General features: G+C 50.6%; 1 protein-coding gene across 2 annotated transcripts in view; it reads right to left on the bottom strand.

Moving 5' to 3' along the window:
* The window catches only part of LOC137540709 (proline-rich protein 29-like), a 57,906-nt gene extending 52,973 nt beyond the window's left edge, over positions 1 to 4,933 (bottom strand). The window contains exon 1 of one of the 2 annotated variants that reach the window (XM_068261832.1): positions 4,653 to 4,933. In XM_068261832.1, coding sequence (XP_068117933.1) covers positions 4,653 to 4,688 — 36 coding nt within the window. In that variant the 5' untranslated portion in view covers positions 4,689 to 4,933. Of the gene's footprint in view, positions 1 to 4,342; positions 4,537 to 4,652 lie in introns of those variants that run through there. The other variant, XM_068261831.1, reaches the window with a different exon arrangement.
* Between the last annotated feature and the right edge of the window lie 10,718 nt (positions 4,934 to 15,651).

The following is a 15,651-nucleotide window of genomic DNA, read 5'->3' as shown; positions in this document are numbered from 1 at the left end:
GGGAGCGCGCCTGTCCTCCTTGACGTATAAATACGTCAAGGAGGACAAAGTGTTTAAAGACCATGTGCTTAAAGGATACCCGAAGTGACATGTGACATGATGAGATAGACATGTGTAGTAACAGTGCCTAGCACTCAAATAACTATGCTGTGTTCCTTTTTTCTTTCTCTGCCTGAAAGAGTTAAATATCAGGTATGTAAGTGGCTGACTCAGTCCCGACTCAGACAGGAAGTGACTGCAGTTTGACCCTCACTGATAAGAAATTCCCCTTATATCTCTTTCTTGCTCTCAGAAGCGATTTTCTGATAGGAAAGTGGTTTATAGTTGGAATTTCTTATCAGTGAGGGTCACACTGTAGTCACTTCCTGTCTGAGTCAGTACTGAGTCAGCCACTTACATACCTGATATTTAAAGGGGAACTGAAGAGAGAGGTATATGGAGGCTGCCATGTTTATTTCCTTTTAAGCAATACCAGTTGCCTGGCAGCCCTGCTGATCCTCTGCCTCGAATACTATAAGCCATAGCCCCTGAACAAGCATGCTGCAGATCAGGTGTTTCAGACTTTAAAGTCAGATCTGACAAGTCTAGCTGCATGCTTGTTTCTGGTGTTATTCAGATACTACTGCAGAGAAATAGACCAGCAGGGCTGCCTGGCAACTGGTATTGATTAAAAGGAAATAAATATGGCAGCCTCCATATACCTCTTACTTCAGTTCCCCTTTAACTCTTTCAGGCAGAGAAAGAAAAAAAGGAACATAGCATAGTTATTTGTGTGTTAGGCACTGTACATACACATGTCTATCTCAACATGTCACATCGGGTATCCTTTAAACCCCCCTAAAGACCAGGCCATTTTTTACAAAATGGGCCACTGCAACTTTAAGGGCTCACTGCAGGGCCGCACAACTCAGCACACAAGTGACCCCCCCCCTTTTCTCCCCACCAACAGAGCTGTCTGTTGGTGGGGTCTGATCACCCCCACAGTGTTTATTTATTTTATAGCAAATATTTATTTCCCTTATTTTTTTAATAAATTAGTACTTTTTAAATTATTTTTATTGTCCTCCCTCCCTCCCCCCGCTAGCCAATCACTGTGATCGGCTGTCATAGGCTTCAGCCTATGACAGCAGAACCCTCCCGAGCCAATGGAGGGGACAGCCATGTCACACGGCTGTCCCCAGTACAGAGCTGCCTTCGATCGCAGCGCTGTACAAGCATAAAAGATGGCGCTGGGAGACTGAAGGCGGAGCTCCGCCATACAAGCGGCAGCGGCACGCGCGATCCCCTGCAAAACACCCCCCCCCCAGAACTTTACGCCGATCGGCGTTAGGCAGTCCTGGGGGAGCCACCGCGTTCACGCCCATCGGCGTGACGCGGTCTTAAAGAGGTTAATCCAGAAGAAACACGCGCACTCTCCTGCCAGTCGATTACAAATGAATGAATGAACATGGTGCATCCTTTTCTAATGCTAGGTACACAATTCCTATCCAATTCATGGGAATCGGACAATTGTTTCTGACATGTCCGATCTGTTTTTCATCGATAAAAGGATTGATTTTGCAAAGTTATCATCGAAAAATCGATCCCTTTACCAATCAGGAATAGTTTGATTATGTACACATGACACAACTGTTAGATTACCCATTGATCAGATGGGGAATTGAATCTTGTGTACTCAGCATAACAGGACTAGAAGAATCCCTTTCTTGGCATAGAAATGTGTAGTTTGTCTACGGCCCCGTTTCCACTATCGCGAATCCGCATGCGTCTTGCGTATGCAGGTTCGCATAGACAATATAAGTGAATGGGCCTGTTTCCACTTATGCGTCTGCGGGAGCGTTTTATTGTGCAGAGAAAATCTGCACGGAACACCCTGCAGAATTCGCGTGCTTGTGGAATGCAGGCGAATCGCGCACAATGTATTTAATAGGGAAACCGCATGCGTTTTCCCCATGCGTTTTTTGCCGCTAATTCGCATGCAAATTCGCATAGGTACCAATGTAAATTCACACATGGTTAAAATCGCATATACCCTCACCTATGCGAATTCGCATGCGAATTCACGGCAAAAACGTATGCGGAATCGCATCCGCATGCGATTTCATCAGCAATGGAATCCAGGTGATTCCGCACCGCAATAGTGGAAACGAGCCCTACAACTCTCCTTCCTACATTTCTCTTTGGCACATTTTGCAAACAGTTCACTGATGGAATGCTTTGCACAGAGATGAAAATAATGGTGCCTGGGATATCCGCTGCCTGCAGCCTCCACAACTGGCCCCGGTAAGCCGTCCAGTCTGCGAAGGTGGACTGTGCAAGCTCCCATGGCTGAGAGCGTACTGCACAGGCACAGAACGCTCCCAGTGACGGGAGAGCAACGAGGGAGCGTGCACACCCCGACTGCACCTGCACAGTATGCCCCGGACCAGAGGACTTTCTGGGCAATTTGTGGAGGCTGCAGGCAGCAGAGGATGGCAGCGGCAAAAGAAATGTCAGAAACACCTGATTTGCTGCATGCTTGTTCAGGGTCTACGGCTAAAAGTATTAGAGGCAGAGGATCATCAGGATAGGTGGGCAACTGGTAAAAGCAAATAAATATGGCAGCCTCCATATACCTCTCACTTCAGGTGTACTAAAAGGGTAGGTGCACGCATAACATAACATGAAAGGCTGCATTTTATGTTGTGTGCATATTTTGTGGGTGTTTGCTACGTTTGTGTTAGCGTCTTTTTACGGCAGATGCGTTTTTCAAACGTTTTAATGCATTTGTGGTTCGCATATGCGTTTTGTATGCATTTTACAATTGCATTTCATGCAGATTATTAGGAAGACAACAGGAAGCAGAAATATATCACAAAACAATTTTTTTTTATAAAAATGCATATTAAAGCGCATGGAAAATGCATACCATTGCATTTCCATTGACTTTCGTTATGTGCGTTTTTATGTGTTTTTGCATATTATGCAACAAAACAATCAGCAACTTTTTTTTTTTTTAACATTATTAATTTACTTAAAGGACCATTATTACAAAACTAGTAAAATTTAAAATACATGTAAACACATTCAAATAGGAAGAATGTTTCTTGCAGAGTAAAATGAGCCATAAATTACTTTTCTCCTATGTTGCTGTCACTTACAGTAAGCAGTAGAAATCTGACAGAACCGACAGGTTTTGGACTAGTCCATTTCTTCATCTGGGATTCTCCGCATGGCCTTTATTATTTCTAAAGAGACAATCCCTGAAAAGGATTTATATAAAGATGCAGACTGCCCCCTACCTGTTTGCACACTTTTTTGGCAGTGCTGCCATTCACTAAGTGCTTTTGAAAATAAAAAAAAACCCTGAGAATCCCCTAAGACATGGGCTAGTCCAAAACCTATCGGTTCTGTAAGATTCCTACTACCTACTGTAAGTGACAGCAACATAGGAGAGAAGTCATTTATAGCTTATTTTACTCTGTAAGAAAAGTACTTCTTATTTGTATAGGTTTACGTTATTTTACATTTTATGATTTTCGCGATAGTGGTCCTTTAATTTATAAATTATTTAGTCAGTGTTTTCCCATAGGGATTCAATTCGATTTGTCATTGCAAAACAATGGCAAATCGAATTGAATCGAATCAAATCCCGATCGGACATGTCAGATTTAATAGAATCGTAATCGAATCGTACAAAGAATCGCATCGTGTAGATTGGGCTTAAAGCCGGGTCTACACGGAGCGATCCGGCGGCTCGATGAGTGGGGACGCAGCATCCCTGCTGTGTCCCCACTCATCCGTCGGATTCGATCCCCCCTCATCCCCGCCGGCGCCGCTTATCTTCAGCTCGATTCCCCGCTATAGTTCGCTCACGGGGAACGAGCGGGGAATCGGTCGCGGCGAGATCGGACCTGTCGGATCTTATCAATCGAGCCGCATCAGCGGCTCGATTGAAAAGACGCATCGTGCCGTGTAGACACGGCTTAAGAAGTGTTTCCATAATGCTAGGTACACATGATGCAATTTTCTGACAGATTTAGATTCAGATCGATTATTTCTAACATGCCCGATCTGAATCTGATACAATTTTTCACATAAGTGAATAGAAAATTGAACGATTGGAAATCAGATCGGTCAGTAATCGATCTAACAGTAAATCTGTCCGAAAATTTGTGTGTACCTAGCATAGAAGTGTCACTACAGATCCAACTCCGTAAGCTGCTGTATTGTCAGCTGCAGACATCAGGAGACCATTGTACAAACTGCCTCTCAAAGCCATTGTGAACAAGCGGTTTCAAGTGACAAGTCTACCTTTAGCTCTAGAAACAAACCACAGATTCCTGAAGACATGTATACTCACCGCAGGGGGTATTATCTGCACTCCAGAGTAATTCCTGTCCCAAGAAGGATTGCTGTATGGATTGGGGTCTGCAGGCCACTGCTGGGACATAGTAAACAGTGACAATAAGGGGAGAGGACCTAGTTGTAGAGTAAAGACTGAATGAACAGTGACACTGCAGCCAGACACCAGGAAACAGAGGCTGGAGATCAATAGCAGATTGGCTGCTGTGGTAACTGCTGTACACAAACCGCCTGAAGCATGTATACACAGTGATTACACCCTGTATTACCATGTCATTCAGTACACAGTATTAACTGTTCTGTCTTACCTGTTGTTGAAGGATGCCGCTTCTGTATACAGCCATCTTCAGCACAGATGACGATCGGATGCGCGCTCATGTTGTGGCTACTGCAGGAAGTTTGATTTGCTTTGATGCACCAATAAACAGGAATGCCATTTTGCCTAGTGGCAATGCTCCAGCAGACAGACGTCTGGCAAGTGTGCAGCATTGTTACTGCTGGCTACAGAGCTGGTCTGTCTCGGCCGAAAGCCAATAGGGATGGCAATGCTTAGGACAACTCATGGAGAAGCATGTGATCAGTTTGATCAGCTGATAGATTCATAAGGTTCTGATTTGCTGGTCATGATCATGTGTGAAATCAGGAAGCCATCACAGTAAATCAGAACCTTACAAATCTAGTACCCGATGCTATTGCTCGCCCCCCTTACTGCTTCTGCTCCATCATGCACCGCTCCTCATCCCTCGTGTACGTAGCTTACTGCTTGAAACCATGGCAACTGGATGGTTACCCTGGTAACATGCGTTGCGCTAATAGCGTAACGCACACTACTCCACTGGTGTTAGTACTAGTAAATAGAGATGTCGCGTACCTCCGATTTTCGGTTCGCGAACCTCCGCAGAAGGTTCGGTTCGCGAAAAAGTTTGCGAACCGCAATAGACTTCAATGGGGAGGCGAACTTGGAAAACTAGAAACACTTATGCTGGCCACAAAAGTGATGTAAAAGATGTTTCAAGGGGTCTAACACCTAGAGGGGGGCATGGCGGAGTGGGATACATGCCAAAAGTCCCGGGGAAAAATCTGGATTTGATGCAAAGCAGCGTTTTAAAGGCAAAAATCACATTGCATGCTAAATTGCAGGCCTAAAGAGCTTTAAAGGAGTTATCCGGGCTAAATACAGAAAATAAACGCTACTTACCGGGGGCTTCCTCCAGCCCCAAACTCCCAGGACCTCCCTCGCCGCACCTCTGCGCGCAGCCGTTCGCCGCAGCTCCGTTCCGGGCCCCGGCGATGACGTCAGAGCGACCTCCAGGTCGCTCTGTACTGCGCCTGCTCAAGCGGCGCTGTCAATCACTGCCACTCCGGCGAATGGCTGCGCGCAGAGGTGCGGCGAGGGAGGTCCTGGGAGCTTGGGGCTGGAGGAAGCCCCCGGTAAGTAGCGTTTATTTTCTGTATTTAGCCCAGATAACTCCTTTAAAACATCTTGCATGTGTATACATCAATCAGGTAGTGTAATTAGTGTACTGCTTCACACTGACACACCAAACTCACCGTGTAACGCACCTCAAACAGCTGTTTGTGTAGTGACGGCCGTGCTAGACTACTGCGCATCATGACAAGAGTGCAGGTGACGGTGGCTTTACAGCCCATATGGTCGCCCGGCTGATGTAGCTGAATGACAGAACAGTGACTGTCCAGCTGATCAAATTTGGTCTGACCACAATGAAGCAATGACCTTATTATCTTTGGTGTGCCACCCCCACCCGAGACACTCAAATAGCCGGCGGTCATTGCTTCATTGTGATATGCAAGCCCCTTCACCGCGGCAAGGTAATGATTACAAAGGGGGATGGGCACATGTACATGCCTTTTGTTTTTTTGTTGCAGCAGCCCGCAGTGCAGCCAGAAAAATTAGGTAGATATGTACACGCACCCGAAAAATTAGTGTAGCGGACGCTGCTAGCAGCGGCCTTAAAAATTCAGGAATCCGCCTAGAGTCCTTCTGGACCCTGTTGGAGGTGGCGGAGAAGGCAAGTGGCCTGCAGGCAGAGATGCTGTGTGTGGGGACTGACTTAGTCTTCGGTCGTGCAGTAGCCCTCCGTGATCCATTCCTCATTCATTTTGATAAAGGTCAGGTACTGAACACTGTCATGACTTAGGCGACTTCTCTTCTCAGTGACAATGCCTCCAGCTGCACTGAAGGTCCTTTGTGACAGGACACTTGCGGCAGGGCAAGAGAGAAGTTGTATGGCAAATTGGGACAGCTCTGGCCACAGGTCAAGCCTGCACAACCAGTAGTCCAAAGGTTCATCGTCGCTGCTCGCAGTGTCTACATCCACACTCAAGGCCAGGTAGTCGGCTACCTGCCGGTCCAGGCGTTGGTGGAGGGTGGATCCGGAAGCACTATGGCGAGGAGTTGGACTACAGAATGTCCGCATGTCCGAAATCACCCTGAGATCGCTGGAGCGTCCTGTCCTCGCCGGCGTGGACTTGGGAGGAGGAGGATTACTGCCAGTGGTACCTTGATTGCGTTGTGCAGCCACATCACCCTTAAACGCATTGTAAAGCATCATCGACAGCTTGTTCTGCAAGTGCTGCATCCTTTCTGCCTTCTGTTGAGTTGGTAAAAGGTCCGCCACTTTGTGCCTGTACTGAGGGTCTAGTAGCGTGGCCACCCGGTACAGGTCATTCCCCTTGAGTTTTTTGATACAGGGGTCCCTCAACAGGCTGAACAACATGAAAGAGGCCATCTGCACAAAGCTGGATGCAGACGTACTCTCCATCTCCTCTTGCTCTTCCTCAGTCACGGGATGCAACTCCTCTTCCTCTCCCCAGCCACGAACAATACCATGGGAACATGGAGCAGCAGAAGCCCCCTGTGACGGCTGCCGCGGTTGTTCTTCTTTCGCCGCCTCTTCCTCCTCCACAGAAACACCTTCCTCATCATCACCATCATCAGAGTCTGACTCCTCTCCTTCCCCACACGACTCCTCTTCTTCCTCCTCCTCCTACCCCCTCTGTGCTTCCGCAGGTGTTGTGGAAACATCTGGTTCGGATGTAATTCGCTTCCACGACTCCTGCTGCCGTAACTGTTCTCGTTCACGCTCCTCCACAGCTGTATCCACCACTCTACGCACGGCACGCTCCAGGAAGTAAGCGTAGGGGATCAAGTCGCTGATGGTGTCCTCAGCGCGACTCACCAGTTTGGTCACCTCCTCAAAGGGCTCCATGACCCTGCATGCATTTCGCATCAGTGTCCAGTTGTTGGGCCACAGCATCCCCATCTTCCCAGATTGTGTCCTTGTACTGTAATGATACAGGTACTAGGTGAGGGCTTTCTCCTGGTCTAGTAGGCGAGAGAACATCAGCAGGGTGGAATTCCAGCGAGTCGGGCTTTCACAAATTAGGAGTCTCACCGGCAAGTTGTTTCTACGCTGAATGTCCGCAAAGCGTGCCATGGCCGTGTAAGAACGCCTGAAATGCCCACACAACTTTCTGGCCTGTTTCAGTACGTCCTCTAAGCCTGGGTACTTGGACACAAATCTTTGCACGACCAGATTCAGCACATGTGCCATGCAGAGTACATGTGTCAGCTTTCCCAAATTCAACGCGGAAATGAGATTGCTGCCGTTGTCACACACCACGTTGCCGATCTCAAGCTTGTGCGGGGTCAGCCATTGCTCCACCTGTTTGTTAAGAACAGCCAGGAGAGCTGCTCCAGTGTGACTCTCTCCGCTTTGAGGCAAGACATGTCTAACACTGCGTGACACTGTCGTACCTGGCATGTAGCATAGGCCCTGGGGTGCGGGGGCTATGTAGCTAGAGAGGAGATCGCGGCACCAGCCAAGGAGGAGGAGGAGGATGACGACAGCGAAGAGGATGTAGCAGGCGGAGAGGAGGTGGCTGGAGCCCTGTTTCCAAGCCGTTAAGGTGTGACAAGTCAGTCCGCTGTGCAGCCACGTACTCCATGCTTGCTGCCATCGGTCACCAGGTTGACCCAATGGGCTGTGTACGTAATGTAGCGGCCCTGCCTGTGCTTGGCAGACCAGGCATCCGTGGTCAGGTGGACCCTTGACCCAACGCTCTTCGCAATAGATGACACCACTTGCCTCTCAACTGTACGGTACAGTTTGGGTATGGCCTTTTGTGAAAAATAATTGCGGCCTGGTATCTTCCACTGTGGTGTACCAATGGCCACAAACTTACGGAAAGCCTCTGACTCCACCAGCTTGTATGGTAATAGCTGGCGAGCTAATAGTTCCGCCATGCCAGCTGTCAGACGCCGGGCAAGAGGGTGACTGGCAGACATTTGCTTCTTACGCTCAAATACTTCCTTTACAGACAGCTGGGCACTGCTGTGGGCAGAGGAGAAGGAACCGCTCAAGGGAAGAGGCGGTGTGGAGGAGGGTGGCTGTGAAGGTGCAAGGGAGAAAGCGGATGAAGATGATGCACCTGAAGGAGAAAAAGGAGGAGGGTGGCTTGTCTTTTGGGTGCTGCTTTTCTTCAGGTGTTCTTGCCATAGCCGTTTGTGCCTTTTCTCCAGGTGCCTTCGTAAGGCACTTGTCCCTACGTGAGAGTTGGCCTTTCCACGGTTCAATTTTTGCTGGCAGAGAGAACAGATGGCTTTGCTCCGATCTGAGACATACATGTTAAAACATTGTTGGCTGGCTGTCCACAGCTGGCGATACATGTCACCGGACACTGCCCCCAGCTGTTTCTGAGGATGAGCTCCTTCTGCTTCTATCATGGAGTCGTCTCCTCCTACTCCTCTCTGACTCCCCCTCTGAACTGTCCCCCTGGTCATCTCCTCTACTGGGAACATACGTGGCATCCGTATAATCGTCATCATAATCCTCCTGCCCAGCTTCGCTTTCCTAAGATACCTCCTCAACTGCACCAACTTCAGGTGGTTCATCATCCTCCTCCTCACACGTTACGTCCATACTATCACCACCTAACTCAGACGTATGAGGTGGTGTACCTGCGCCTTCTTCTTGTTGTTGCAGTAGTAGCTGTGAATCAGTGATTTCACCACCACCAAATAACTCCTGCGAAGTGTCAAATGCAGCGGATGTGGTGCTTGTTGTAGAGCTGATGGCTGCGGGAGATGAGGTGTTCTGTGTTAAATACTCAAGCACGTCCTCACAACTTTGGGAAGTGATGGCACGTGCCTTCTTCTGAGCACTGTATTTTGGGCCAGGTCCACACAAAATCACAGCAACACCACCTCGCACAGACCTGCCGATGCCAAGTGGCCTTTCTCTGGGTCTGCCTCTACCTCTTCCTCTACCTGGTTTGTCCATTTTGTCCATCTCGGGGGGATGCTAGGTATATGCAGTGAGCAGGGTTCACTCAACACAACAGGTAGTTATATGCAGTGAGGTGGGTTCACTCAACACAACAGGTAGTTAGATGCAGTGAGGTGGGTTCACTGAACAGTAAAGGTAGTTAGATGCAGTGAGCTGGGTTCACTGAACACAACAGTTAGTTATATGCAGTGAGGTGGGTTCACTGAACAGTAAAGGTAGTTAGATGCAGTGAGCTGGGTTCACTGAACACAACAGGTAGTTAGATGCAGTGAGCTAACAGGTAGTTAAATGCAGGTAGTTAGATGCAGTGAGCTGGGTTCACTCAACACAACAGGTAGTTAGATGCAGTGAGCTGGGTTCACTGAACAGTAAAGGTAGTTAGATGCAGTGAGCTGGGTTCACTCAACACAAAGCTAGGTATATGCAGTGATGAGGTGGGTTAAGTAAACACAACAGGTACTGGGTATATGCAGTACTGGGTAGTACAATGTGCAGCTCCCTGTCACACACACAGGTAGTCACTGAATGTGCTGGGCTGCTGGCAGTGGCACACACACTATGAATTAGCAAGGCTGTGCATGCAACAAAAGTGTCAGTTTGACACACAGAAAAAAAAAAAAAAAGTACAGGATTAGCTCTGAAAAGAGCTGTTGAGGGGTGCTATAAAAGCAATAATAATCAGCCAGGAGCAAGCTAAGCAGCCAAGAACCTAACTAATCTGTCCCTAGGAGAACAATCTGCAGCAGCTCGCCCTAGTCTGTCTAATAGCAGGCAGACGAGTGACTGTGATGGCCGCCGGAGGCTGCCTTATATAAGCCGGGGGGGAGGGGAAATCGGGCTCCAGGGCTTAGTGTAGCCTGAATGGCTACAATGTGCCTGCTGACTGTGATGCAGAGGGTCAAAGTTGACCCTCAATGTGCATTATGGGGCGAATCGAACGTCCGCAAAAGTTTGCCTGGTGCAGGCGAACGCGAACCACCAAAGTTCGCCTGGAACCATTCGCCGGCGAACCGTTCGCTACATCTCTACTGGTAAATTTACCAGTACTTTGTGCACCAGGCTCAATATCAGCTAACTTGGATAAATTAGGATGGAATAGCATGGCTAATCTAATCAAAGCAGGGATTTTCAGCGCCTGCCACGCGCTGTGTAGAGCCAGAGTTTGGCGGGACTATAACAGTAAGCTATAGTCCACACCCTGTGCATGGGGTAATGTGGGTATCCGCCGATTGCCGGACCCTGAATTACTTCTCCTTTCCTTTCTTTAGGGTCTAAAAGTGGTGCAACTGTTTTGCTTGCTTTTAGACCCTAAAACCAGGGAAAAATCCTGCTGCTAGAGAGCCTGCAGTAGCCCCTGCACGTTACTCACCTCCCTGGGATCCAGCGCTGCAGTTCTCCCTCCGTCCTCCGGGTGGGGCTGTAACCCTGTAGTGAGATCACCGGCTGTCATGACGACAACCCTCACCTGAGAAGTGCAGAGCCTCATAGGACAGAAATGGGAATGGCTTCTGGGCCCCGGGGGAGGTGAGTTAAAACGCCCGCTGCGCATAGCACTCTGCAGACCTCCCAGCAGCTACCCCAAGTTAGGCTTGGGATAACCGCTCCTGGCTTGTTTATTTCCACCCTGAACATGACTCGGGATAACCACCAAGGAGGTTAAACAGGGACTACCAGTACAATAAGCCTAGAGTACCTAGGGGCAATCGGCAAGCATTGTGTTTAATTTTTGGAACAGTGACATGGCCCCTTGGTTAAAAAAGTTTGAACACCCTTGTAATCCAAAAGATACACACCACTGCATCTTTTGGCTTACAAGTTTCTGGACAATAATCCCATCAAGGTTCCTCAGATGTCTCTCCTATTACCTTGTTCGTACTTCTGAAAACAGTAGTAAATGGCGGCTGACTATGCTACAGAGGCGTCACTCTCGCTGCTTATACATTGCAAAGGACAAATCAATTAAAGCTGTGTTGGTGCAATGGCTAGGTACGCACTTTTCAGCCGAGCAAAGGTTACATTTTGTGGTGAGAGTTCTACTATTACAAAGCTGAAACATCTGGCACTGACAATAGCAGCCTGGACAGGCCTCAGATCCCATGGCAGGCGTGAAGATAGGAAAAAGGTGAGTATGGTTAGGAGTAGATTAGATGGGAAAGGGTAGGTGAAGGTGAGTTTGATGAGTTAGGCTACAAGGTGATACCACTAAACAGGAGGGTTAAGGTTGGACCTCAGGAAGACGTTGCTCTTAAAGTGGACCCAAATTAAAAATACAAGATTTCAGAGATAAAATCTAGTTTCTAAATTATAATAATAAATAGCAGCCTTTTTTCAGCTGCATGATGACAAATATAAAATATTTTACATTTATTGGAGGAACCCCTCCCCTTGCTTTCATATTGCCGGGACAGAATCCGGCAGACTGCAATAAATGCAGTCAGGGATCCAGGTGTAGTGGCCGTTTGTATGCCAGGCGGTGACTCATAGTCAGCTGTGTAGGTGAACAGCTGATTGTGCTGGCTGGTGTGCAGGACAGGCAGATACAGTAGCACTTGAAAACGTGAAACGGCAAGGATCTGTATCAGCACTTGATAGCAGGAACAGCTGTACAGGTGAAGCTATAGGGGCGAGAGACAGCAGTGTGTATGTATAGCGGGGAACCCCTACACTCTTACAATTTCAGCTAGGATTGGACAGTAAAAGTGGTCACTCTCCTCTCTCTCTGAGGCACAGAACCTCTGCTGGGGACATGAGTAGCTGCAGCCATAGGTCTCCTCTCCCAGGGCTGAGGCACAGAACCTCTGCTGGGGACACGAGCAGCTGCAGCCATAGCTATACTCTCCAAGGGCTGAGGCACAGAACCTCTGCTGGGGACACGAGCAGCTGCAGCCATAGCTCTCCTCTCCCAGGGCTGAGGCACAGAACCTCTGCTGGGGACACGAGCAGCTGCAGCCATAGCTCTCCTCTCCCAGGGCTGAGGCACAGAACCTCTGCTGGGGAAATGAGCAGCTGCAGCCATAGCTCTCCTCTCCCAGGGCTGAGGCACAGAACCTCTGCTGGGGACACGAGTAGCTGCAGCAATAACTCTCCTCTCCCAGGGCTGAGGCACAGAACCTCTGCAGGGGAAATAAGCAGCTGCAGCCATAGCTCTCCTCTCCAAGGGCTGAGGCACAGAACCTCTGCTGGGGAAATGAGTAGCTGCAGCCATAGCTCTCCTCTCCCAGGGCTGAGGCACAGAACCTCTGCTGGGGACACAAGCAGATGCAGCCATAGCTCTCCTCTCCCAGGGCTGAGGCACAGAACCTCTGCTGGGGAAATGAGCAGCTGCAGCCATAGCTCTCCTCTCCCAGGGCTGAGGCACAGAACCTCTGCTGGGGACACGAGTAGCTGCAGCCATAGCTCTCCTCTCTCAGGGCTGAGGCACAGAACCTCTGCTGGGGACACGAGCAGCTGCAGCCATAGCTCTCCTCTCCAAGGGCTGAGGCACAGAACCTCTGCTGGGGACACGAGCAGCTGCAGCCATAGCTCTCCTCTCCCAGGGCTGAGGCACAGAACCTCTGCTGGGGACACGAGCAGCTGCAGCCATAACTCTCCTCTCCAAGGGCTGAGGCACAGAACCTCTGCAGGGGAAATGAGCAGCTGCAGCCATAGCTCTCCTCTCCCAGGGCTGAGGCACAGAACCTCTGCTGGGGACACGAGCAGCTGCAATCATAACTCTCCTCTCCCAGGGCTGAGGCACAGAACCTCTGCTGGGGAAATAAGCAGCTGCAGCCATAGCTCTCCTCTCCAAGGGCTGAGGCACAGAACCTCTGCTGGGGAAATAAGCAGCTGCAGCCATAGCTCTCCTCTCCAAGGGCTGAGGCACAGAACCTCTGCTGGGGACACGAGTAGCTGCAGCCATAACTCTCCTCTCCCAGGGCTGAGGCACAGAACCTCTGCTGGAGACACGAGCAGCTGCAGCCATAGCTCTCCTCTCCAAGGGCTGAGGCACAGAACCTCTGCTGGGGACATGAGCAGCTGCAGCCATAGCTCTCCTCTCCCAGGGCTGAGGCACAGAACCTCTGCTGGGGAAATAAGCAGCTGCAGCCATAGCTATACTCTCCAAGGGCTGAGGCACAGAACCTCTGCTGGGGACACGAGTAGCTGCAGCCATAACTCTCCTCTCCCAGGGCTGAGGCACAGAACCTCTGCTGGGGACATGAGCAGCTGCAGCCATAGCTCTCCTCTCCCAGGGCTGAGGCACAGAACCTCTGCTGGGGAAATAAGCAGCTGCAGCCATAGCTCTCCTCTCCAAGGGCTGAGGCACAGAACCTCTGCTGGGGAAATCAGCAGCTGCAGCCATAGCTCTCCTCTCCAAGGGCTGAGGCACAGAACCTCTGCTGGGGACACAAGTAGCAGCAGCCATAGCTCTCCTCTCCCAGGGCTGAGGCACAGAACCTCTGCTGGGGAAATAAGCAGCTGCAGCCATAGCTCTCCTCTCCAAGGGCTGAGGCACAGAATCTCTCCTGGGGACACGAGCAGCTGCAGCCATAGCTCTCCTCTCCCAGGGCTGAGGCACAGAACCTCTGCTGGGGACACGAGTAGCTGCAGCCATAGCTCTCCTCTCCCAGGGATGAGGCACAGAACCTCTGCTGGGGAAATGAGTAGCTGCAGCCATAGCTCTCCTCTCCAAGAGCTGAGGCACAGAACCTCTGCTGGGGACACGAGCAGCTGCAGCCATAGCTCTCCTCTCCAAGGGCTGAGGCACAGAACCTCTGCTGGGGAAATAAGCAGCTGCAGCCATAGCTCTCCTCTCCAAGGGCTGAGGCACAGAACCTCTGCCGGGGACACGAGCAGCTGCAGCCATAGCTCTCCTCTCCAAGGGCTGAGGCACAGAACCTCTGCTGGGGACACAAGTAGCTGCAGCCATAGCTCTCCTCTCCAAGGGCTGAGGCACAGAACCTCTGCTGGGGACACGAGTAGCTGCAGCCATAGCTCTCCTCTCCCAGGGCTGAGGCACAGAACCTCTGCTGGGGACACAAGTAGCTGCAGCCATAGCTCTCCTCTCCCAGGGATGAGGCACAGAACCTCTGCTGGGGAAATGAGTAGCTGCAGCCATAGCACTCCTCTCCAAGGGCTGAGGCACAGAACCTCTGCTGGGGACACGAGCAGCTGCAGCCATAGCTCTCCTCTCCAAGGGCTGAGGCACAGAACCTCTGCTGGGGACACGAGCAGCTGCAGCCATAGCTCTCCTCTCCAAGGGCTGAGGCACAGAACCTCTGCTGGGGACACAAGTAGCTGCAGCCATAGCTCTCCTCTCCAAGGGCTGAGGCACAGAACCTCTGCTGGGGACACGAGTAGCTGCAGCCATAGCTCTCCTCTCCCAGGGCTGAGGCACAGAACCTCTGCTGGGGACACAAGTAGCTGCAGCCATAGCTCTCCTCTCCCGGGGATGAGGCACAGAACCTCTGCTGGGGAAATGAGTAGCTGCAGCCATAGCTCTCCTCTCCCAGGGCTGAAGCACAGAACCTCTGCTGGGGACACGAGTAGCTGCAGCCATAACTCTCCCCTCCCAAGGCTGAGGCACAGAACCTCTGCTGGGGAAATGAGCAGCTGCAGCCATAGCTCTCCTCTCCAAGGGCTGAGGCACAGAACCTCTGCTGGGGAAATGAGCAGCTGCAGCCATAGCTCTCCTCTCCAAGGGCTGAGGCACAGAACCTCTGCTGGGGACACAAGTAGCTGCAGCCATAGCTCTCCTCTCCCAGGGCTGAGGCACAGAACCTCTGCAGGGGACAAGAGCAGCTGCAATCATAGCTCTCCTCTCCCAGGGCTGAGGCATAGAAACTCTGCTGGGGAAATGAGCAGCTGCAGCCATAGCTCTCCTCTCCAAGGGCTGAAGCACAGAACCTCTGCTGGGGAAATAAGCAGCTGCAGCCATAGCTATACTCTCCAAGGGCTGAGGCACAGAACCTCTGCTGGGGACACGAGCAGCTGCAGCCATAACTCTTCTCTCCCAGGGCGG

This window comes from Hyperolius riggenbachi, chromosome 12 (assembly GCF_040937935.1).
Source record: "Hyperolius riggenbachi isolate aHypRig1 chromosome 12, aHypRig1.pri, whole genome shotgun sequence".
Lineage (NCBI taxonomy): Eukaryota > Metazoa > Chordata > Amphibia > Anura > Hyperoliidae > Hyperolius > Hyperolius riggenbachi.
The sequence above is the reverse complement of the archived record's forward strand: the minus strand, read 5'-3'. Positions and strand labels throughout refer to the sequence as shown.